Source organism: Myotis nattereri, assembly GCF_964212035.1.
Source record: "Myotis nattereri genome assembly, chromosome: 8".
Taxonomy (NCBI): domain Eukaryota; kingdom Metazoa; phylum Chordata; class Mammalia; order Chiroptera; family Vespertilionidae; genus Myotis; species Myotis nattereri.
This window is the reverse complement of record NC_138083.1, coordinates 82,598,774-82,620,596: the sequence shown is the minus strand read 5'-3', so window position 1 is coordinate 82,620,596 and position 21,823 is coordinate 82,598,774. Positions and strand designations below refer to the sequence as shown.

Genomic DNA, 21,823 nt, shown 5'->3' with positions numbered 1-21,823 from the left:
TTCGTTCCAGGTTAGTGTAGATGTGGAGGTATCTGTAGACACATCTAGCTTCCACCATCTACCTGGATCCAAGAGACTGATCCTCAGGCCCACTCAGAGGCCCGTGTGTCATCAATGCTGTGTCTGTCTCTGTCTCCAGCCAACACCTACCAGGTCCAGGTTATCACAGGGGATGTACCCAAGGCTGGCACCAGTGCCAACGTCTTCCTGACCATCTATGGCGAGGAGTACGGGGACACAGGGGAGCGTCCTCTGCGGAATTCAGACAAGTCCAGCAAGTTTCAGCCCGGGCAGGTATGGTATAGTCTTCTGACCATTGGGTGGGTGATTGGGACTCAGACAGAGGGAGCCCTCTGGTGGTTCCCAAGGCCTCCCCCCAACCCCCACCCCCACCCCCCACCCCACCCCCACCCCCAGTAGCTGCTAGGTCCAGCAGTGAGCATTGTTCAGCCCAACCAGGTGTCGTGGAAGTGCCTCCTCTGTAAGAACCAACGCTTTCGATGGGGAACATAAGAAAGGCACAGGTGGGGGGCCAGCTCCATGACCCCACAGGAACTCACCGGAGGTAACATGCGTAGCAGACACTCAGTGCTAAGTGGGTGGAGCAGGGGTTCAGGAAGGAAGCGTGACCATAAGATGGCGCTTTGAGGGACAGAGAGAGATATAAACAGACTTGGTAGATGAGTATGGTACAGATGTGCAAAGATGTCAGTGAGAGGTGCTCTCTGAAGATGGGACCTCATGACAAAGATGTGGGTAGAGATGTGGAGGCCAGGTTAAGGATACTGAGTCTTCCTGCAGGGCTGTGGTTAAGGCTGAGCCGTGGTGGGCGCTGCCTCTGGGAAGCTTGATGAAAAGAACCTAGGGGGTGGGGGAATGAGGGCCTTGAAAGACAGGCTGAGAACTATATCCTGAAGCCACAAAAACTTTTAGCATTGAAAGAAATGCACTCCCCTTCCTTGTATAGTGGGAAAGCATGAAAAATACAGCTGCCTCCTTTGTCCTTAGAAATTGCACAATATCCTCTGGCTAGAAGACTGTCCCTCACATCACTGTTCCCATTCTAAGCCAGGTTCCCTCATCCACACAGAGGAGGAAAGAAAGAAATCAAATTCATTAAAATACTTTTGGACTCATCACTGATTTATTTCAGAGAGCCCTGGTTTTTCTCCCTTCCCATGACTTAAGGATCATGGTTTATTTCTGTTTCAGTACTTTTCTTGAAAAAAAAAGTTATAGCCACTATGATCTGGGATTAAAGAGTTTAAAAAGTGATAGCTAAGAAGACCCTATTCACTCACCTGTTTCCTGCTTCCTCCTGTGCGTATACGTTCACTCGTCCACATTCAATCTTCCCACCTCAATAGTGAGCAAGTCCTGTACTTTTGTTTCTGGAAATCACTTTGGCTCCGAGAAGGTCTTAATTAAAATGTGTGGCTGAAGGAGTTTATGCACACGTGTACACACATAGCACATATCCAAGCAGCAGTTCGCCCTCCTGCCCAAAACATATATCCCACAACATAAAATCCATGTGTCCCTTCCTGGTTTGGGTCTCACAACAGCCTCAGATCCTGGGACGGGGAAGCTGATGCAAGGTGGAGAGGGTACCACCCTCTGAGTGCTACCCTGGCCCTTTTCAGACAGACACTTTCACCGTCAGTGCCATTGACCTGGGGCCCCTGACCAAGATTCGGATTGGCCATGACAATGCAGGTGGCAGCAAAGCAGGATGGTTCCTGGACAGAGTAGACATCACCGACATGAACAATGAGACCACGTGAGTGGGGCCGGAGGGGAAGGAGGACAGGTCATGCTTGCCACTAAGATAGTCTTGGAATGAGGGCTGAGGGTGGGGTGGCTGTGATGCCTGAGGGTGGAGGTAGTGGGGGGGGGGGCCTGTAATGTAGGTTTGGTCCATGTAACTGGCTAGATGGGCATTGCCTCCCTCCCTTCCCTCTCATTGGGCAGCCCCCTGAGTTCCTTGCCATCTCAGGTAGCAGTCTGATAGAACACCCAATCCAGTTCTTGAGGTCCATCAACTCAGAAAGTTGGGTTTTCCTTCCCTGCCAGACCATCACTGGCCCACTCTCCATGGACAAACAGTCACCTATATGCCTCTCCAGGTATAAAGCGACTTCCAGTACATTGTTCTAATGTTCTAGGCCACCTGTAAAGGCCAGATAGTAAATATTTTAGGCTTGGGGGACACTCAGCCTCTGTCACACCTGCCTGACCTTTGCAGGAGGAAGGCAGCTGTAGATGATTCCAAATGAGGGGCTGTGGCTGTGCTCCAGTAAAGCTTATGGACATTGAAACTGGAATGTCATGTCATTTTCACATGTTGCAAAATATCATTGTTCTTTAGAATTTCCCCCAACCATTTAAAAATGCAAAATCCATGCTTCGTGTGTGGAATGTACATCAGCAAGTGGTGGGCAGCTTTGACCCACGGGCCCACTGTGAGCTGGGTTGGAAAGGGGGGGACTTTCCTCCCGACAGGTGAAGGATCGCCCCCAAGAGAAATACAACTATAGCCCCAGAATCAAATTGTGCCAGAACCAGGACCAGGACTTCAGATCATCAGTGATGAATGTGCTATGCAGTATTTCTAGCAATAGACCCCATTGCCTTTTGGGGTGTGCTGGAGGCAGGGGCGAGGCAGAGGGGAAAGCAAGGAAGATCCTAAGTGGGTGTGGTTGCTGCCCAGGGCCTGCCAGTGCCTGGGATGTAGCGGACACCCATTAAAAACATATTTGTAATGTAAACAACTTCCTGGCCTTTAGCCTGGTGTCTCTGGGAGCATGTTCTCTTCCTGGCTTTCCTCTATGCAGGGTAGGGGGTGAGAAGGCTCACCCCTCTTCCCACCTCCTTCCTGCCCCATCAGCCCAAGAGATTGCTCCAGATGGGAACACTCAGGCACAGCTCTCACATGGCCTGACATCATGGATTTCTATGAGGCCGTCGTGACGGTGCCAAAGAGCCATTAGACAACCCCATGCTGGGATCCAGGGTCCTGACCTGGGGTAGGTCCTCTGCCAGGAACTGGCCAGGTTACCCTGAACAAGTTGCTCCGTCCTCATGGCCTTTCATTTGCTCTGTGGATAAATGGGCTTAATGATGCCAGCCCAGCTTACTTCTCCAGATGTTCTGAAAATCTAAGGCATTTAAGCTGAAAAAGAGAAGTGTTGCAGAAAACGTAGGGACAGGGACAAAGTGTGAACATTGCTGCTACCCCTTGCAGCTCTGTTAGGCTCAGTTAAATCTGCTCCATTGACTTAGCATTTCTGGGCCAGCCCAACAATTTTTAAATTATTGTACCTTCATAATCTCTTTTTAATGTCTGTCACTGCTTGGCCTCTTTCATTATTCTTCAAAAATATTAGCTAGTCTTACCTTTTCAAATTAAGACATGTGATTTGAAAAAACGATTGGAATTTTTATTGTTATGCCATTAAATGTATGTGTGGGGAACTGCATATTTAAAATATTAAGTGCCACCCGCAAGGTACACATTTCCATTTACCCAAGAGTTTCTTTAAGTATCTCAGTCATGCTTTACAATTTTCTACACACAGCTGCTACACATTCCTGTTAAGTTTACACCAGGTATTTTAGTTTTATCACTCTTGGGAATGGAACCCCCTCATGACTCATCTCTCTTCCTCCCCATCCTTCTTCCCTCCTTTCTCCACTCCTTGCTCCCCTCATTGCCTCCTCTTCCTCACCCTCCTTTCCTGTTGTGTGTTTATATGTCTTCATTTCCTTGTATTGAAGCCACAGTAAGGGCTCCGTGTGCAACCCTCTCTGCTAAAGTAGCCTGGCTAACAGATTAGCTCCAGAAAGGGTTGGAGCAGTCCCCAGGAGCCCCTCTTCACTAGATGCCTCCAATATGACCCTGATTGAGGGTCAGCTGTGCCCCAGGCTCTGCTACACAGCATTTTTAATGGGTTGTCTGGAGACTCATCCCCACATTTGTTCTCTGCAAAAGGCAAGTGACACTGCTGGGGTGATTACTAGGCTAGGTAGGATGGGGGCAATGTCGTGGAGGGCAGACAGGGGAGCATTTGGGCTCCCCACCGAGGGCCTCTAATTTCTCAGCCCATGACTACTCCTTCATGAGACCTTTCCATGGAGATATTCCCAACCTCTCCTCATTCCCCACCCCCACAGGTACTACTTCCCATGCCAACGCTGGCTGTCAGTGGAGGAGGATGATGGCCAGGTGTCCAGGGAGCTGTTGTCAGTGGATGAGTCCTATGTGCTGCCGCCGAGCGAGGAGGACGAGGAGGGTGGGGGTGGTGGTGAAAACAACGCCCTCGACAACATGGGCCTGGAGCAGAAAGGTTTCCTCAACTAGGGCTGATTTCCACCCTCCAGCATCCCTCCCCTTTGCCTCTGCCCATCCTAGGTCTCCATCTTCCCTCCTTCCCCTGTGAACTCTGGATACTTCTTCCTCTGGCACCCTATCTGTACTGCCCTCTCATTCTTCCATGGCAAGAATGGGGAGGTGGGTGAGCATATTCATACATGTCCAGCATAAGCCTGGGTATGTACAGAAAAATGTATGGAATGAAATAGAATATGATAGGATAAGGTAGGGTAGAATAGAATAGAATAGAATAGAATAGAATAGAATAGAATAGAATAGAATAGAAGAGCTGGTTCTGACTTGGCCTTGTATTCTCCCTTCCAGGCACATTAGAGGCCCTTAATACATTTTTGTCAAGAAAAAGAACGAACTTTCAAGAGTTCTGTGGTGTTTGTGCTCCCTTCCTTGCAACTCAAATTCCTAAAAGTCTTCTAAACCTGGAGGAGTCAGACTAAGGTTTCTGGATGATGAGCCTCTGACCCGCACAGTCACCCAAATCTCCCCTAAGCATCCTACAACTCTATTGGTTGAGGGCTTCCAGTGTGAGTTGGAGGTAAGGGAGACCTCATCTCTGCCGTCAGGATGTTTCCAGACTAAAGGCAACTGCAGAGCAACACATCCTGCAAGCACAGTGCTTCATAGGAATGGTCAACATGAACACAGAAACACATTCAGTATGTTTCTCTCTCCTTCCTGCAGGGGAGGAGCCATCTGCCACTCTCTTCTCCACACTCCTCCCCTGCAGATAAATCTACCACATTCCAAGTGACCATAAAGACTGGGGACAAGAAGAATGCAGGCACAGATGCCAATGTCTTCATCACGCTCTTTGGTACACAAGACGACACTGGTAAGAAAACAGTGCAGGTCTGAGGTTCACCCACATTATCCCAGAGAGACTGGAAGACTCAGCAGAATGTTCCAAGGAAATCCTGGTCCTCCCTCGCTCCCCCTCTCTCTTTTAAAAAAAAATCCCTTTTAAGAATCCCCCTTTATCATTTTATTGTATTTTACCATGGGAAGAACACTTAGCATGAGATCTATCCTCTTAAACTTTGTATGTGCAATGCATTATTGTTGGCTATAGGTATGTGTTGTATGGCAGATCTCTAGAATTTATTGATCTCACTAATCTGAACCGTTATCCCTGTTGATTAATAATTCCCCATCCACCCCTTTTGACATTTGAGGAAACCAATCCTCAGAAAATTAAACCATTTGCCCAAAGCCGTCCAGATGTTAAGTGGCAAAACCAGGCATTGGACCAAGGTCTGTCTGTTAAGAGTCTGCGAATATCAGACTTTCTACCTGGAGAGGGCTCAGAGCTGGGACTTACAGGGGTAAAGGAACTTGAAGACAATGTGGTACATGCTGAGGCCGGAGGGGATGGCGATGATATTGAAACCACCTCAGATTTCAGACTGATGCCACAGCCAAGGTCCCAGGACAGATTGCATATGTGAGAGGGTTGGTGGGGGGCATTGGAAACCATGCCTTCCACATGCCCCGCCCTTCAGGGGAGCCCCTGTTTCCCCAGGGAATATGGGGAAGGTGGCTTTCTCACTGGCTTCCCCCCAGGTGTAGAGACGTGAGCGGTATGGAAGGAGAGCAGCCACTGACTTAGGGCCTCACCACTTTCTCCTGGGTGATCTCAGATAAGGCACCCAGCCTGTGGGTGTGTCTCCTTTTCTTTAAATACAAACTGGAAGCAAACATACATACCTCAGAGGGTTATTGAGCAGCTCAATAAAGAGATACCCACCAAAATAAAATACTCCAAAGGTGCCCAGTGGGTGGTACTTACACAGTCTAAAGCTGATGAAAATTCAAAAGTTGGTCATTATGAGGAAAGACTAAAAGGGTTGGGCAGACTAGGTTTGAAAGGTCTCAGGGCCAGCCAGTCATGTTGAGGTCATTTGGTTGACAGGAATGGCCCTCCTGAAATCCTCCAAGACCAATAGCAACCCGTTTGAGAGGGACAGCATCGATGTCTTCACAGTGGAAGCGCTGGACCTGGGAGATCTATGGAGAGTCAGGATCGGCCATGACAACTCAGGTCTGGCTTCCCTCCCTCTGCTCCCTACTAAGAACTTAGGGACCACAGACAGGTCCCAGTGTGTGTCTGGGAAAGAATCTGGGGGAAATTTGGATGTTATCTGCCTTTTATCATTACACAGCTTCCTAAATCTTTGCAGCCCAGTGGAGCCCTGGCTGCATGCAGGATTCTGATCTAATTGGTCTGGGGTGGGGTCTGGACACTGATGATTTAAAATACTTTCCTTAAACCCCCCACCCCCAGTAATTTTAATGTGCAGTCAGATTTGAGAATCCCCGATCTAGCTCAGTGGCTCTGAAATTTGAGTGTGTATCAGAACCACCTGGAGGACTTATTAAAACACAGATTTCTAGGTCCTATCCCCAGAGTCTTTGAATCAGCAGGTCTGGGTAGGGTCCAAGAGTTCATATTTCTCACATGTGATGCTGAGGCTGCTGGTCTGGGAACCCCACTCTGAGAACCACTGATCTAGCCAATTCTTTCTAGAAGCCAGACACTGCTAGTAAAGGATGTGCCCAAGTTTGTTCTTTCTCAGTAAAATTGAACTCATTTACTTGGTCTTCAAACCCACAGAAGGAGGCCCTTCTCTTAGCACCTGGGGCTGAGGGGCTGGGTTCTCGGTTTGGCTGCTATGGCCTTTGTTAAGCCTGAGCACTCCTTTTCCCAGGAAGAAACATTGATCCCTCACTGATTTCCCTTCTCTTCGTGAATCACAAACTGAGGCCAGGGAGCTGCCATGGGGTGAAATTAACACAGTCTCTTTCTGGCACCTCGGGGTTCCCTGTTTGGAATGCCTTCCACCCTGGACAGTGTCCTTGCTTCCCTCCCCTCAGACTCTGCCCTCCTGTCATCTCTTCTCCATGCTCCTTTGCTCTTGCTAATGCCACTGACAGCAGCCCGGGGTGTGATCCAGCGCCAGCTGGGTACGTGTTTTTACAGGCATCATTTTAGCAATGCTGTGCGCGAAAGGGATGACCCGTTCATGGTGGAGCTGTAGGCGTCAGCCATTGAGTAGAGAAGGACGCGTGGAGTCCCTGACATTACCGATAGGAACCCACCATATCGAAGTCCTTGATTGGTTCTCTGTCTCCTCTCCCTCCCTCCAGGCAAGGCTCCAGGCTGGTTTGTAGAGTGGGTAGAGGTGGACGCCCCATCTCTTGGAAAGTCCATGACGTTCCCCTGCGGCCTCTGGCTAGACAAGAATGAAGAAGACGGTGCCATCGTCAGGGACCTCTTCCATGAGGAGCTTCAGACGAGGCTGTACACGCCATGTAGGAACCACACACAGCAAGTCTGGCCCTGTTTCCAGATCCCATCACCCACCCACACAACTCAGTTCCAACCCCTCCTCCAGTGTCCCATCTGGGCCAGGCTGACTTGGGAGACTGGGTCTCTTGCTCCTTTTCCAAACTCTCTGGGTCCTGTGAAGGCTGTGGGCTGAGCCCTGGACCCAGGAAAGAAAATATGGGACTTATTCCAAACTCCACCCCAAACTGGCTGGTGAGAACAGGTAGAGAGCCTGACCTTTCCCATCTGCCAAAACAGAGATATTAGAGCAGGATGGTTGTAAGACCCCAAAAGGAAGAATGATAAAGGTCTAACTGTGAGTTATTGTCATCAACCCCATCACCTGTCCCCATTCCAGTCATTACATGCTGGAGAGGCACCACTATAAGATTTTATCCTGATTGGGGACAAATAAAAGAGAAGGTAAATGTAATTTCTTTTACCACTAAAGGAAGAGAGGAAGGGAAATAATTGGGTGAAGTTTTGACACTTTGCTCCTCTATCATCATCAGAAAGTATGTATTAAATGTTTCTATGCATATAGGTAAATACTAGGTACTGGAACTCAAACTGAAGTCAACCATACTATTAAAAACTGTCTGAATATTCTAAAATCTGAACTAAACCCAAAGAGTATAATTTTTTAAATCAAATAATTAACTGTATTAAAATATTTCCCTCCACGCAACTCATACTTAGTATAAATCAGTTAACAAAAAGATTTTTAAAAAATCTTTTGCCCACAGCAATTAAACTGGCAATGGTCAGGTCGTCAAAATACTTCCCAGTCTAAAGCCTAAAATAAAGTGACATTTTCTTCTAGTAAAGTCCCTGCATATACAAAGCAAATTCTAGGTCCAGCCTCTGCCCCAGGACTGGCCTGCAGCCTAGACAGACACACCGCCAGGCAGATGCACACAGCTGGCGGCAGCATTGGGTGGGAACCTTCAGGACAGAAGTGCTCATTCCTCCCTTTGAGCCTAGGACAGGCCTTGCTCTTTACAGAAAAGAAAAAAAGAAGAATTTGTATGGCCTGACCTTGAATACATTCAGTTTGAGCCTAATATTAAAATTGAGCCATCTGCCCTTTGTCCTGCATTCACATTTGTCAAAAAGGGGAAAAAAGGGCAGGAAAGACTTGATTTACAGACCGATGAGCTATGGAGGCCCCTTCAAAGTGCAGCTCTCCCCAGGTGGAGACACAAGGAGGAGTCTGCTGCCCAGAACCCACTGCCCTGATAGGGAATGTCCTGGGGCCCAAAGCCAGGAGCTCCAGGGGCTGGGGGGCCGTGGCTCAGGAATGGTGGGAACAGGGCCCAGGCATCCTCATCGGGGCCTGGAAGGACCCAGGGCAGTTCATCAAGGCTGCCAATACACGTGAAACCACACGGTAGAGGCATATCAATGAAGAAGGGAGCTGTTGTCATGCCTGACCTCATAGGCTTCAGGGGGGAGGTGGGACACAGCCCGGAGCCCGGAATGTCAGCACCGTGCCATGTCAGGGCTGGGAGAAACCTCAATTTTCAACCTATGTTCTGAGGATCCCAGGTGTTGAAGGGGTGTCTGAGGGCAGCTGGTGGGAGGAGGGGGCTGAGAAGGGACAATCCTCCGCCCCCCAATTCATGCCATCCAGAGAAGCACCTTAGCTTTAAAAACTCAAGTGTTTTTTTTCTGAATATTCTTGATAAATGTATTTATACAAATTCTGCAGTTAAGGAAGCTGAAAGCCACAGATCTCTCTAGTTAAACCCCCTCATTTTCTAGGCAAGGAAACTGAGGCCCAAAGAAGCATAACCACTTGCCCAAGGACACACAGCAACGCAGTGGCAGGGGCAGAACTGGAAACCAGGAAGCGAATCGGAGCCCAGGCCCAGGAAAATGGGTGGAGGGTGGGCTGTTCCTGCCAGACATTTTCCAGAGCTTTTCCCACTGCCACCTAGTCTCAGGGCAGCTCAAACCCATTGCCAGCTTCTCTGCTCAAGGCCTCACAAGCCGTAGGCTATGGTAAAGCCCAAGAGAACTAAGAAGGGGGACCCCATGCTGCAGAGAGAGAGCACCTCCATTATTGCCTTGGGGGGCCTGGAAGAGCTGGGACATGTTTCCCCTTAACCCACTGTCCAGGCCCTCCTGGGACCAGCGGTCTCCTGCCTAGGCCGCTCCTCCCCGTGGCTTGTGGGTAGGCATCAGTACTCACTCCAGTTCATGACAATAGCACCCATAGAGGTTGGCTGCGTAGGATTTGGGGTCGGACATTTCTGGGTTCAAGTTCAGGTTCCACCACTGACCGGCCATCTGGTGACCTGGGACCTCCCTGGGCCTTGGTTTTCTCATTTGTAAAATTCAGTACAACAATACCTACTCCACAGGGTCGCTGTGAAGGTGACATGAGATAAGGAATATAAAATGCTTGATACTTACTCAGCGAACGATAATGATTACTATTAAAAATATTATTACTATAGTTTCACAGCAAGGTAACCATGACAATAAATGAAAAGCAAATTCCTCCTCTGGAGAAGGCTGTGCCACCGTGAGGAGGTGACTTCTAAAGCGACTCCTTTCAAGGTCAAGATCATAGGATAGGGTACATTTCCTCTTGAACTCTTCTCTGGGTTTTCAATGTGACCCATAGTAAACATACATATTTATATACAAACTAGAGGCCCAGTGCACAGATTTGTGCACCGGTGGGGTTCCTTGGTCTGTCAGCTATCCGACATCCCCAAGGGGTCCTGGATTGCAAGAGGGCGCAGGCCAGGCTGAGGGACCCCATCGGTGCATGATCAGGCTGGGAAGGGACCGCAGGAGGGCTCCAGGGCATGTCCAGCCCATCTGGCCCAGTCCCAATTGGCCGGACCCCAGCAGCAAGCTAACCTACTGGTCGGAGCATCTGCCCCCTGGTGGTCAGTGTGTGTCATAGAACAGTCGAATGGTCAAACACTTAGCATATTAGGCTTTTATTTTATTGGATGTGAAAAATTAAAATGCCACCAAAACAATGTTACGTCACTGTGAAATAGCACATGAAGGTCAGGTCCCTGGGCAGCAGCATCTCCTGGGAGGTGGTCTAGGGCAGTGGTGCTGTGAAGAACTTGACCTTGCCTATGTTTGTTTTCTATTCTCACTTTCCCTCTGGCTTTCCCCTAGTTGTCCCTTACGAGATCACCATCTACACCAGCGATGTCTTTGCCGCCGGGACAAATGCCAATGTCTTCATTGTCATTTATGGCTGTGATGGCCTGTGCACCGAGCAGAGGAACCTGTGCACCAACAAGCGGGAGCAGAAGATGTTCTTTGAGAGGAAGTCTGCCTCCCGCTTCATTATGGAGGTATGTGGGCTCAGCAGGCTCGGAGAGCCAGGCCTGGGGGGTGAGGTGGGCCCAGAAGACCAGCAAGTAGATGGAGCCCTGCACTCAGAGGCAGGCATGTCTGACGGGCTGCTGTTAGAGAGAAAGACGGGCAGCTCATCAACCTCTCTTGGTGTCAATACATCCAAGAATCTGGGAGAAGGGTGAGCCTCGCCCTATCCCTCAGAACTGGTGTCAGGATCAAAGCTTTGGGTTGGGGCGCCAGGTGGCAGTGGGTGGGGGTTGGGGGGTGGGGGAGAGGGTCTGTAGGATGCTGTAAGAACCTATCAGGAAGACATCTGACTTTCTGGTGGTAGTCAGGGGGCTTCCCTGAGGAAGTGATCCTTGAGCTAAGACCTGAATGATGAGGTAGAGCAGACACTGATTTATGTAAAGAAGAGGAAAGGGAGGGGCAGGGAAAGCATGTGCAAGGGCCCTGTGGCAAGAAAATGTAAAATCTAAGGGACTGGAATTTGAGGGATATAGAAGATGAATGACTAAAGGGGGAGGGGAATCTTGGGGAGCCAAGGAGAAGGTCAGGCTGGCAAGACAAGGCATGGGTAGAACCAGAACTCACCTTCTGATACCCAAGTCAAGTTCTCAGGCAGGGAATGAGCTGCTACAATGATAAGAAATGACAGGCAAGGAGATGGGCTCCACCATGAAAAGAGGGGGCAGCCTCCCAGAGGTTGACTGGATGAAGGTGATTGAACTGAGACTAGGCTGCTTTTGGGTGGGGCGAGGGTAAGGGGAGCATGAACAGGGCATGTGTAGAGGAGAGTGGGGGCTGGCTTGGGGTGGGCAGTGGGGATGTACTGGGGGAAAGTGAGCCCTGGAAGTTCAAAAGAACTCAAGGCTGGTGCCCTGGGAGGCAGGATTTTGCTTGGGTTGTACTTTCTTGGACCTGTCAGCCAACATCTGGTGCGTTTTCTCCTTTCCAAAGCTAGAAGACGTGGGGGAAGTCATTGAAAAAATCCGGATTGGCCATGATAACACAGGCATAAATCCTGGGTGGCACTGTTCCTATGTGGAAATCCGCAGGCTCCTCCCAGATAAAGATGTGAGTTTCTGATTGATCTGTCCTGCTGTTTGTTGTTGTTTTTTCCCCTTTCCAGAAGAGATCCCAGGAAGATTCATTATAAGAGCCTGCAGCCTTATTAAGTTAAGATAAACTCTTCTGAAAAAAATTCCCTCAGTTCACTTCGAGTGCAGAAACTAGTGGAAGTCCCAGGTGGAATCTTTTAGAAATTGCTTTAGGCGTCAAGGAGGAGGGTCTGGGCAGCCAGTCTCTGCTCCCCATCCCAAGGTCATGCTGTTACTGGGTGGCCAAGACTGCCCTTCCTGCTACTCAAGGTCAACCCACAGACAGAAATCCACCCGAACAACTTGGAAAACATTCTGAAACGACAGAATTCTAAACCCAGGAGGCAATTGTATCTATGGATAGGAGTGACTTGGTAGGAATTTAAAAATACACACCCCTCCCCTTACCCTTTGAATCTGAGTCTCCGGGACGGGGTTCAGATATTTATTTTTCAGTGACTCTGGGAGCTCCAACCTTCAAGAACCAACTGCTGATGTGGTTGTGTAAGACTCAATCTGCTGGAATTGGGCAGGGCTGTGGCTTTTGCATTATCTATGGGCCTCCACGACCCTTGTCTTTGGTCCCCATGAGTGTTGACATGCTGATGAACCCCTGAAGTGGGCAGTGTCCTCATTAAGTGCTAATTTTTCTCTTTCCTCCTCACCCCAGGGTACAGAGACGGTGACTTTCGCTTGTGATCGATGGCTTGCCACCTCGGAGGATGACAAGAAGACCATTCGAGAGCTGGTTCCTTTTGACATCTTCACTGAGAAATACATGGCAGATGGGTCCTTAAGGCAAATCTACAAGGAAGTAGAGGAGCCATTGGACAGTAAGTGTGGTGCCATCACCCTCATCACCTCCCTTGTAGGGCACCTGCCCTGTGCCAGGCAGAGCCTTTGCACCCAGGAGGAAGAGTCTATTATTACTTTCATTCAATGGAGGGGGCAACTGATGCTCACAGAGGTTACATAACTGCCAACGTTCCCACAACTAATAAATGGCAGGTCTATTCTTCAAAGTCTCACTGCAGGGTTTGTACTCAAATCCTTTCCTGGTGATGATACATCCAGATGTGTGTTCTCCTGTGCCTGCATTATCCTGGTCCTGTTCTCTCTTTTCTCTTGGTTTATTTGGCTACAATCTGTGGGGCTGGTCCCCTCTGCTCTTGCTGGATCCAGGTGTTCCCATCAAGGATGAACCCCGAAGCATCTTGGAGTCATCCGTAACTGGGGCTGTTGTGTATTTGTTCTCAGGGGCTGGGTGCAGCTCCAGAGCGTCCAACGTCATGGGCTTCTCTTCTGCTGTGCCAGTTAACTGGGCCCATTCCTACGGCTGTGGTTTTCTCTGTAGGCTTTGCACCAGCCGGATCACAGTCTGTTCTTCTTCCATTGCTGTAGTACCAGCACTTTCTTGTTCTTTCCCTACCTTTCTGAATGCCATTTTCCTTTCTCATGCCATGTGACATTGCTCCAGGCTCAGTCCTCAGCCTTGTATGCTCCTTTCTTTCTACACTGTGTGACTGTGAGTGAACACACACACACACACACACACACACACACACATGCTCACACACACGCTCACACATACCCATTCTTCCTGGTCCACATGGGTGGAGTCATACCTCTGTTTGGACCAGTGATGCCATTGTCCATGTCCACCCCCATGTTATTCACCGCTGGTCAGCTGTGTCAAAAATCAACTTCACCTGCAAAAAACAGGCTTTCCTCCACTGATCACATACAAAAGAATACTGTATTTTATCTTTGATACAAGATCAGAGATGCTCCAAAACCTTGGAAATCCAGCTTATGTTTGTTGCACTGCCTTCTTGAAAAAAAAAAAAAAGAAACTGGAATAAAATTCAAGATTACAGACCCCATATGGAACCAGAGGGATATAAAATAGCTCTAACATTTCCTTTCATCCGAGTTGCCACTGCCTAGTGATAAAAACAAGTGTTGCCTCAATAATGTGCCTTTCCATATTCATATTATTTTCTCTGACTTTTCTTTGTTTTTGCATCTGGGGGATAATTCCCTTTTGTACTTGCACCCAGAGGACACTCTGGGGAGCTGTCGCACTGGCCCCTTGGGTTGCTCTGTTTTAATAGCATGTCGCAAACCTACTCTGTGCTTGGTTGTGTTTCTAGGGAAACTTCTTTCCACTGAGAGCTGTGCTGCCTGCGTGGGAATGGGAGGGAGGAGGATCCAGAAATAGCCAGATTTGACTGCACAGCCGCATTGCTCAACACTCAGAAGCGGAATCCGTTTTCCTAATTCCCAAAAGACTGGCTGGAGCAGTGGGGGTGGAAGAGGAGAGCAAGAGGGCATTTAGTCACAGTTCCTGGTGACATGGCACCCCACTCTGGGGCAAGGGCTCCTAGAAAATGTCCTGCCCGGGTGTGGAGCAGGGCTGGATGCACAGCCAGGAAACAAATGGAGAGAAAAATTGGGGTGGAGAAGGGGGAGGGGAGGAGAGTCAACTGTTATGTTTAAACTGTGACAAAATCCCTGCTGTGACTCATGTCAGTATTAACCAGACAAGCTTGGGTAACGTTGACTTTTAAACACCAAAGAGAAGATTTTATTTGTGATGCAACACATGAAATGCTGAGCAGGTTCTGCACTGAGCTGAGTGGGGTGGGCATGGGGGGCAGGGTGACTAGTCCTGGTTCCTGCCCCTGAGGGTGGCAGGCCTCCGAGAGCCATTCTCACAGCGCACCTGCGAGGTTTGGAGAGCGGAGTGCTGGGTGTGACTATGCAGACAGGGCAGGTGGGTGGGGAGAAGTTGGAAAATAGGGTGCAAGGGGGATGATCTCAGGTTTGGGTGTGAGATTGTGACTGTGTTCTAGTCTAGGTGGGTGTGTCCCCTAGGTCAGCAGTTGCCGACCGGTGGTCCGTGGACCACTGGTGGTCCGTGAGGTCTGAAAGGTTGGCGACCACTGCCCTAGGTGACAGAGGTGTGAACCCAGAGCACAGGAGGACACTGGGTTGGAGATACGGACTCATTGACCTCATGGAAGTCAGCACCCAGGGCTTGCAGGGTGAGAGCCAAGGGCAGCGGATAGGACCAGGTGACAGTGTCATGGGGACGGAGGCAGAAGATCAGGAGCCATAATGCTGCTCAAGAGGGAGCAGCCAGAGAGGTTGGAGGGGAGCAGGGGAGAAAGTGCCGTGGAATCCTGGGAAAATGAAGGAACCTAGGAGCCATGCGTGGGCATATATGCATCCATAGCCATGCTATGAGCAATTCACATCACCTTCCTTTTCTAAATTTAATTAAACGTGGCTCTGAGCCTATTTGCAAGGTTGGTAAGAAAGTCCATCTCAGTCCCTGCACAGAGGGGGATCCCCTTCCAAGGGTCTTATAAGAATCCTGAGGCTACAGACTACGAAGCGCACACAGGCAGGCAGTTCCCGAGTCTTCCCCCCAGAAGCCGTAGGGGGTGGACGGTTTGAGGGGTGCTGGGAGAAGCCTCCATCCTTTGAGTCTTTATTTTTAATCTTTACCTGAGGATATTTTCCATTGATTTTCAGAGAGAGTGGAAGAGAGAGGGAAAGACAGAAAGAAATATCGATGTGAGAGAAACACATTGATTGGCTGCCTCCTGCAGGTGCACCACCAGGGCACCTGCTAGGGAGGAGCCTGCAACCGAGGTACATGCCCTTGACCAGCGCAGGCTGACACTATCCACTGAGCCATACCGGGTAGGGCCATCTTTTGAGTCTTAGGGACCACCTTTGTCAGATCAGATGGGCAACTTCCCTCTGGTGAATCCACGCGGAATTGAGCAGATAATAGGAAAACACTAACTCCCTCTTGAGCCCTGGGCCAGATGCCTGAACCTCCAGTTCCCCCAAACTTAAAGTGACGCCATCTTTTTTTCCCTTTGTCCGTCCCTCTGTCTGTTTTTCTGTCCATGTGCCGGCCCAGTTGTGCTGTACTCGGTGCAGATCTTCACAGGAAACGTTCCCGGGGCAGGAACGGACGCCAAGGTCTACATCACCATCTATGGGGACCTGGGCGACACCGGGGAGCGGTACCTCGGCAAGTCGGAGAACCGCACCAACAAGTTTGAGAGAGGGACGGTAGGAGGGCCCACGAAGTCGACCCCCTTCCCTTCTCCTCCCCAGATAACATCCCACACATGAAACTGCCATAGTTATTGCCCTGTTCCCCAAGCGCTAAACACCGGATGGCTCCAAATTTTCCACTGCAACAATTATCCTGCAACAGACATCCTTGCTCACCTGAGAAAGTGACCCCCCAGGAAGTAGAATTGCTGTGTCATAAGGCGTGCTCATTGTTGCTCCAATGCACTCAGTCACTAGCCAGTGCCCCGAGGCCTGCGCGAGTCCACACCTGCTCTCAGCCATGTGCATTCACCTGCAATTCCTCAGCCCGAAGACTGGCCTGCCCTGGCTGCCTGGATGGCCCAGCCCCCCATCTTCATCTTAATGCCACCACCTGGAGAGTCTTCCCAGCCCTGCCTCCAGCCCTACCACAGGTGGTCACTTCCACCACCTGGGCTGTCCCAGGGAGAAATCCTGTAGTATTTAGCTCTGGGCTCCTGACTACACTCAGCACAGTGACTCAGCACATTTTTCAGAAGAAAAGTGCGTGTCACTCGAGGTTACCTGTCCCTCCTCCTCCTCCTCAGGCTCCTACCTGCCACGTTCAGTTTGTGTTTTGGCTGCACTTTACTCAAGGCCTAGAACTCCACATCTCACTGAACAATCCCCAAAGAATCCAATTACCCGAGTGTAATGTCACTTTACTGAAGGCATAATCAGGTGCACAGAGGAAGGCTTTATGTCACACCCTACACAAACCCTCCTGAACCCCCACTCGAGATGATGTCCCCTGCACTCTCCTCAGCCTTGCCTCCACCAGAGCCTGCACCCTAAAGGCTGGCCCTCCACTGCCTCCCAGCTTCCCCATGGAAATTTCAGGCCGCTCCCATCATTCAGAAGGACTCGACCTCGTCCTCAGCTCTTACCCTCCAGCCTCCAACCTGAATTCATGCTGATACTCAACTAAGGATGCCCAGTTACCAGGACATCCCACCCCCACTCACACAGCTCATCGGGTCCATCTTCCAAACACCCACAGGGATTTCCCCAAAGGACCTGGATGCAGAACAGGGCCACATGCAAGCGAGGCCTTGGAATACCAAACTCTCCGGGTCAGAGATTTGGGCCTGGAGGGCTCCCCAGCTGGGAAGGTCTGCTTAGCTCGACAATTGGGGGTGTGGAAGGTGCTGGATGGACGGGGTTGGAGTGGAGGGAGGTGGGAAGCCCCCACCCAAGCCCCGACATCTGGACTCCCCAGGCCGACACCTTCATCATCGAGGCAGCTGATTTGGGCGTCATCTACAAGATTAAGCTCCGCCATGACAACACCAAGTGGTTCGCGGACTGGTATGTGGAGAAGGTGGATATCTGGAACGACACCAACGAGGACGAGTTCCTGTTCCTGTGCGGGCGCTGGCTGTCCCTGAAGAAGGAGGACGGGCGACTAGAGAGGCTCTTTTATGAGAAGGTGCGGGAAAGGCAGCGGGGGGCTGGGCTCAGCCAGGCCTGCCTATCCTCACATCTGGGGAAGACCCGAGGGAGGCAGGTGCGGCAGGTGGAGGGGGTCTGGTCGTGCTCTCCCCACAGGAGTACACAGGGGACCGGAGCAGCAACTGCAGCAGCCCGGCCGACTTCTGGGAGATCGCCCTGAGCTCCAAGATGGACGGTGTGGACATCGCCTCGGTGACGGGGCCCATGGCCAACTACGTCCAGGAGGGCCGGGGTAAGCCAAGCAGGCGCAGGACATGGAAATGTGTTTAAGATGTTCTCAGACAGGCCATGCCTTAGCTCCACCATTGTCTGTCTGACTCACTCTGAGCTGCGCCATGACAACACCAAGTGGGCAGACTTGGTGCTGACGATGGCCTCGCTGAGGAAGGTGTCTGATGTCTTATAATTTATACAGTTTTCACACCTACTGCCTATTTCCACCCCCACAACCCTGAGAGGTGAGAGGGCAGGGATTAGCCACTGTACAGATGGGACAACAAAGGCTAAGAGAAGTTAGAGTGACGATGTCCTTAATCCTCACTGATCCACCACCAGGAGGGGTCATCCTCAGCTCTGCCCTTACCCAGACTCTTGGGCTATAGATTCTGCCCAGGGACCCGGGACAAGTCTCATCCGACAGAGCTGAACTGTAGCAGTGAGAACCCCTTCCTGTTCGTAGAGCATCACACGAAGGACTTGGCCACACAAACTTAAGTCGCAATGTGTTGGGAGTTGGGGGGAGAGGAGGAAGGAGTCCTGAACTGGGGGTTTTTTGGAGATTTAAGTTCCACTTCTGGTTCTGACCATAATTCCATGGGGCCCTGGACAAGTTACTCTTTGGCTTCTGTTTTTCCCTCCTCCATAAAACAATATTATAATCCCCTGACCAATTTCTTTTTTCAACCAGATAAGGCAGTTCTATATTTGCCTATTGGACATTTAAATGCGCACTGCCTTTCTGCTCAGTCCTCTTAAGTATAGAGCATGACACCACTATAGTCCTCTCCAGGAGACCACATGGTGGGTCTGTGGGGTTGAGCAGAGAGTGTCGATCATTTTATATTCTACCTTCTCACTATGTGAATAAATGACGGGAACCACGAGAAAGTGTCTCTCCTTGATTAAGCCACTGTGATCACCACGGAAAGGTCAACAGGGCTCTCTTTATAAAGATGGACCAAGGCCATGGGCAGGTACAGAAAACAGTGCAGGTCATTGCAGTCAGGAAGGTATAGCTTGGAAACTTTTCAGAGAGATATGGATTGCATAAGCTATAACCCACTACACCAGGGCAGTGTCTCCCAAGCTAGTGAGGAAGATGAGCCAGGAGAAGGGTTTTCAACTTGTATCAATAGTAACTGCCAGTGACAGAGATCTGGAGATAGTGACTTAAACAATGGAGGGATTCTTCTTCTCTCTCACCTAGAAGTTCAAGGGTAGACAGTGGGTACTGAGATAGCAGCCCCGGTGAAGTCAGGGACTAGGCTCTTTCAGCTTAATCACTCTGGCAACCTCACAAGCGGCTTCCATCCTAAAGGTCGCCCATGGTTCCAAGGCGACTGCTGGAGCTCCAGCCATCACATCCACACCCCAAGCAGAACGAATGGAAGGGTAAGGGGCAAAAAGGTGCTCCTCCCTGTTGAGTCAGACCCTTTAAAATAAACTATGCTGCCAGACTTGTGTGGCTCAGTGGTTGAGTGTGTTGACCCGTGAACCAAGAGATCACAGTTTGATTCCTGGTCAGGGCACATGCCCGAGTTGTGGGCTCTATTCCCAAGTAGGGGGCGTGCATGAGGCAGCAGATCAATGATTCTCTCTCCTTTTCCCTTCTCTTTCTCTCTCCTTCCCTCTCTCTAAAATAAATAAAAACCTATTTAAAAAATAAAATAAAATTTCCCAACAACATCTGCTTACATATCATGACTGCCCCTAGCTGCAAACAGAACAGATACTGGGTGGGCAACTAGAACTCGCTGCCACATGACCTGAGCAAGTTTTTATGCTGACCCGTCTGGTTTAGTGGATAGAAATGGATGCTTTCTAGAATTTTCATTTACCATGTTACACACATAATACTCTTTTATTCTTCTTCCCCAAATTCCTACTTTCTGTGAGCCCTTGGTTTTGCCGACCTCATTCTTGCTGATATCGGACGCTTCTCAGGCATCCCCTGTACTTGGGGAAAGGTGGTTGTTCTTACCCACTTCACCTGGGAGTGCCAGGGGCAACTAAGTTTTCATGTGGCAAGGATGCTCTCTTCGATCTTCACTTGGGAGTCAACAGCTCCCCCACTCCTTGGAGGGTAGACACTCACCAGTCTGGAAAGCTCCCTTGCACTTTGTCTCGGAGGCAGGGAGGCAAAGTCTCCAAGTCTCATTTCCAAGTCCACGCCAAGCCTGCCCGGGTCCGCCTGGCCTGTCATGAGGTGGGGCCCCTGATCTCTTGCAGTCATTCCCTACTATGTGTCAGTCACCACCGGGAAGCACCAGGACGCAGCCACGGACAGCCGGGCCTTCATCATCCTCATCGGGGAGGATGATGAGGTCAGTAACCGCATCTGGCTGGACTATCCCCGAGGGAAGAAGGGCTTCAGCTGTGGCTCCGTGGAGGAGTTCTACGTCGGAGGCTTGGATGTCGGCGAAATCAAGAAAATAGAGGTGCTGGCCCCTGGGGCCTGGGGATAGTGACCACCCCCAGGAAGGAAGGAGCTGACCTGTACACGGGTGGGAGGGGCGTGGAGGGCAGGCGGAGGAACTGACCTGAGCCCCACCTCAGAGCAGGAAGCAGAGGAAGACCCTCTGGCCTCTGCCATCACCTTGAGTGAGTCGCCCACCCGTCCAGGTCCCAGTTTTCCACCCAATGGGAATGCCTTGTGTATTCGCTTTCTATTGCTGTGTAACCCATGGCCATGAACTTAGTAACTTAAGAGCACACAAATGTATCATCTCACATTTTCCTGGGTCAGGAGTCTAGATGTGAGTTAGCTGGTTCTCTTCCTAATATGCCAGTGTGCTGAAATCAAGTTGCTGCCAGGGCTGTGGTCTCAGCTGAGGTTTGGGATCCTGTTCTAAGCTCACTAGTTATCGGCAAAATCTATTTCCTTGTGGTTATAGGACTGAGACCTCCAGTTCCCAGAGGCTGCCCACACTCCCTACCATGCAACTCCCTCAAAAACACGGCAGTTCATTTCTTCAAGGCCAATAAAAGATGTCTTCTGCTTCATATCTCTCTGACTTCTTCCATCTCCGATGTCTAGACCCTCTTTTAAAAGGGCTCACCTGATTAAGCTAGGCCCACCCAGAATAATCTTTTTATTAACTCAAAGTCATCTGATTAGAGACTTTAATATATCTGTAAAATCTTTTCCGCTCAGGGGAGGGACTTGGGTCAGTGAATCCAGAGCACATTGAAAGGAAGCACTGCGGGAGGAGGCTGAAGGGGATGCTGAGCAGAGCAGGGAGGGCTTCCTTCCCAGTGGTGCCCAGATCCTCACAGCCCCTTGTGTCCCCTCATAGCTTGGCCATGATGGGGCCTCCCCCGAGAGCTGCTGGCTGGTAGAGGAGCTGAGTTTGGCTGTGCCCACCCTGGGCACCAAGTACACACTGCGCTGCAATTGCTGGCTCGCCAAGGACCGAGGAGATGGCGTCACCTCCCGAGTCTTTGACCTCCTGGATGCCACGGTGGTGAACATTGGGGTGAAGGTATAGATGGGCCCTGAGTGTGTGCAATGCACAACAAGAGCAGTGCAAGGTGGTGTGGGGGAGCGGTAGGGAGATGGATGTGAGGGAAGCAGGAAACTCAACACTGGGGTGTTGGCCGAAGCTGCAGCCCTGGTCTACCAGCCAGATGCACTTTGCTTGGAGCCAGGAGACTCAGGTCTCTTTTGGTCTGCTGCTGCGTGACCTTGGGTAAGTCAGTTAGCCTCTCTGGGGCTTGGTCTTCTCCTATAGCACCCGAAAACCATGCTTGCCATTCTGTTTCACGTTAAGATCTTAACTAATGTGATCACGATGAACCTTGCAAAGTAGCAGCTCTGCATAGATGCTCAGAGTCAGTATTCTCCAAGTCTGCTCCATCAGCCCCTCTGGATATGATGGGGACAGGTGCACT

The 21,823-nt window shown here is 50.3% G+C and overlaps 1 protein-coding gene across 1 annotated transcript in view; it reads left to right on the top strand.

Annotated features, from left to right (window-relative positions):
- The window catches only part of LOC308522974 (lipoxygenase homology domain-containing protein 1-like), a gene marked incomplete at both ends in the record, with an annotated part of 33,352 nt that extends 11,611 nt beyond the window's left edge, over positions 1–21,741 (top strand). Inside the window, 16 exons of the mRNA XM_081096572.1 lie at positions 140–294; positions 1,644–1,780; positions 4,174–4,346; positions 5,118–5,222; positions 6,300–6,428; positions 7,262–7,351; positions 7,535–7,699; positions 10,863–11,044; positions 12,006–12,122; positions 12,816–12,978; positions 16,083–16,237; positions 17,481–17,690; positions 17,810–17,945; positions 20,162–20,370; positions 21,229–21,414; positions 21,664–21,741. Coding sequence (XP_080952698.1) covers positions 140–294; positions 1,644–1,780; positions 4,174–4,346; positions 5,118–5,222; positions 6,300–6,428; positions 7,262–7,351; positions 7,535–7,699; positions 10,863–11,044; positions 12,006–12,122; positions 12,816–12,978; positions 16,083–16,237; positions 17,481–17,690; positions 17,810–17,945; positions 20,162–20,370; positions 21,229–21,414; positions 21,664–21,741 — 2,390 coding nt within the window. The remainder of the gene's footprint in view (positions 1–139; positions 295–1,643; positions 1,781–4,173; positions 4,347–5,117; positions 5,223–6,299; positions 6,429–7,261; positions 7,352–7,534; positions 7,700–10,862; positions 11,045–12,005; positions 12,123–12,815; positions 12,979–16,082; positions 16,238–17,480; positions 17,691–17,809; positions 17,946–20,161; positions 20,371–21,228; positions 21,415–21,663) is intronic.
- Between the last annotated feature and the right edge of the window lie 82 nt (positions 21,742–21,823).